Below are 1,735 nucleotides of genomic sequence, written 5' to 3'. Positions count from 1 at the left end.
ATATCTAGCACCTCAACTCCTTGGTATGCCGACATTGCTAACTTCTTGGTTAGTGACCTTATTCCCGACGAATTAGAAGCTTATCAAAAGAAAACGTTCTTGAGGGATTGTAGGCAATACTATTGGGAGGAACCCTTTTTATTCTGGATTTGCGCCGACAACATCATTCGGCGTTATATTTTGAAAGATGAGGTGACTCAAATTCTCAAAGCATGTCATGACTATCCAGTTTGGGGTCACCACAATGGAAACCGTATACCAAAAAAGTACTTGAATGTGGCTATTATTGGCCATCGATCTACCAAGACGCATCTGATGGTGAAGGCATGTGATCAATGTCAAAAACAAGCGTCAATTTCTAGAAGGCATGAGATGCCTATGAATTTTGTGGTGGAGGTAGAGATCTTTGATGTGTGGGGGATAGATTTTATGGGTCCCTTCATAAGCAGTTGCCTTGCCAAATAATGGGGCAAGGAGTGTAACCGCCTTCTTGAAGAAGAACATATTTACCCGTTTTGAGACCCCAAGGGACATCCTTAATGATGGTGGTTCTCACTTTTGCAACAAAACTTTTGTCGGGCTGCTCGAGAAATATAGAGTTAAACACAAGGTGACTACCCCTTATCATCTTCAGTCAAGCGGTCAAGTTGAAATCTCCAACTGAGAGATCAAAAACATTCTAGCAAAACCTGTTAATGAAAACAGGACTGACTGGTCAAAGAAGCTAGATGATGCATTGTGGGCTTATCGAACGGCATTTAAGACACCTATTGGCACCTCACCTTATCGGTTAATTTTTGGTAAGGCTTATCACTTGCTAGTGGAGCTTGAACACAAAGCCATGTGGGCGTTGAAAAAGTTAAATGTTGACTGGGCTAAAGCTATTAATATAAGGATGACACAACTCAGTGAGATGGAAGAGTTTTGTTTCCATACCTATGAGAATGCAACCATGTATAAAGAAAGAATGAAATTTGTTCATGACAAGATGATCTTGAAGCGGGAATTCAAATCCGGTGACTTGGTCTTACTCTTCAACTCAAGGTTGAAGTTCTTTCCAGGCAAACTCAAATCCAAATGGTCTGGCCCATTCAAAGTTGTTAGTGTGTCTTCCTATGGTGCTATTGAATTGGAATCCGAGGATGGGACTCGCACCTTCAAAGTAAATCGTCAAAGGGTGAAGCATTACCTTGGAACCATTGGAGACAGTCAATTGGTAGAACAATTCAAACTCAAAGATGGTCATGTACCAACCTCCACCACTGATTAGCCAAAATGGGGCAGCATCATCGTGCCTCTATGTTAAATCAAGCGCTTCTTGGGAGGCAACCCATGTGTCGGTAACATTTTTGGTTAGATTTTTATCTTTGTAGGTTTATTTGTAATTGTTGAATAGTTTGACGTGCATGTTTAAAGTGCAAGCTGCTCAAAATAAAAAGAAATGGGATGCACAAGCAGAGGGAAAATGAAGGGAAGCAAACAGAGCTTCAATTATTGTTCTGCGGTTGCATAATGAGTTTGCGGACAGCAAACTGGCCGCATACGTCAACAGAACACCATGAAAATTGGTCCTTCAAAATTGGAGAAAATTCAACTTTTGTGACCCGCAAAATGGTTCTGCGATCGCAGAGTGGGTCGTACATCTATTGCACACAACCCGGGTACCAAACCATCACAAAACACTCTTGCGACCGTAGAAGCTGTTTCGCGATAGGAATGTCACCGCACATCCCTC

At 41.8% G+C, this 1,735-nt stretch overlaps 1 protein-coding gene across 1 annotated transcript; it reads left to right on the top strand.

Annotated features, from left to right (window-relative positions):
• The first annotated feature begins 542 nt into the window (after positions 1-542).
• LOC138898863 (uncharacterized) lies at positions 543-1,270 on the top strand. Its single transcript, XM_070184969.1, has 2 exons — positions 543-610; positions 706-1,270. Exons 1-2 carry the CDS (start codon positions 543-545, stop codon positions 1,268-1,270), a joined length of 633 nt encoding a protein of 210 aa, XP_070041070.1.
• The last annotated feature ends 465 nt before the right edge of the window (positions 1,271-1,735 follow it).

Source organism: Nicotiana tomentosiformis, chromosome 9, assembly GCF_000390325.3.
Source record: "Nicotiana tomentosiformis chromosome 9, ASM39032v3, whole genome shotgun sequence".
Lineage (NCBI taxonomy): Eukaryota > Viridiplantae > Streptophyta > Magnoliopsida > Solanales > Solanaceae > Nicotiana > Nicotiana tomentosiformis.
This window is presented reverse-complemented; position numbering and strand designations above follow the sequence as displayed.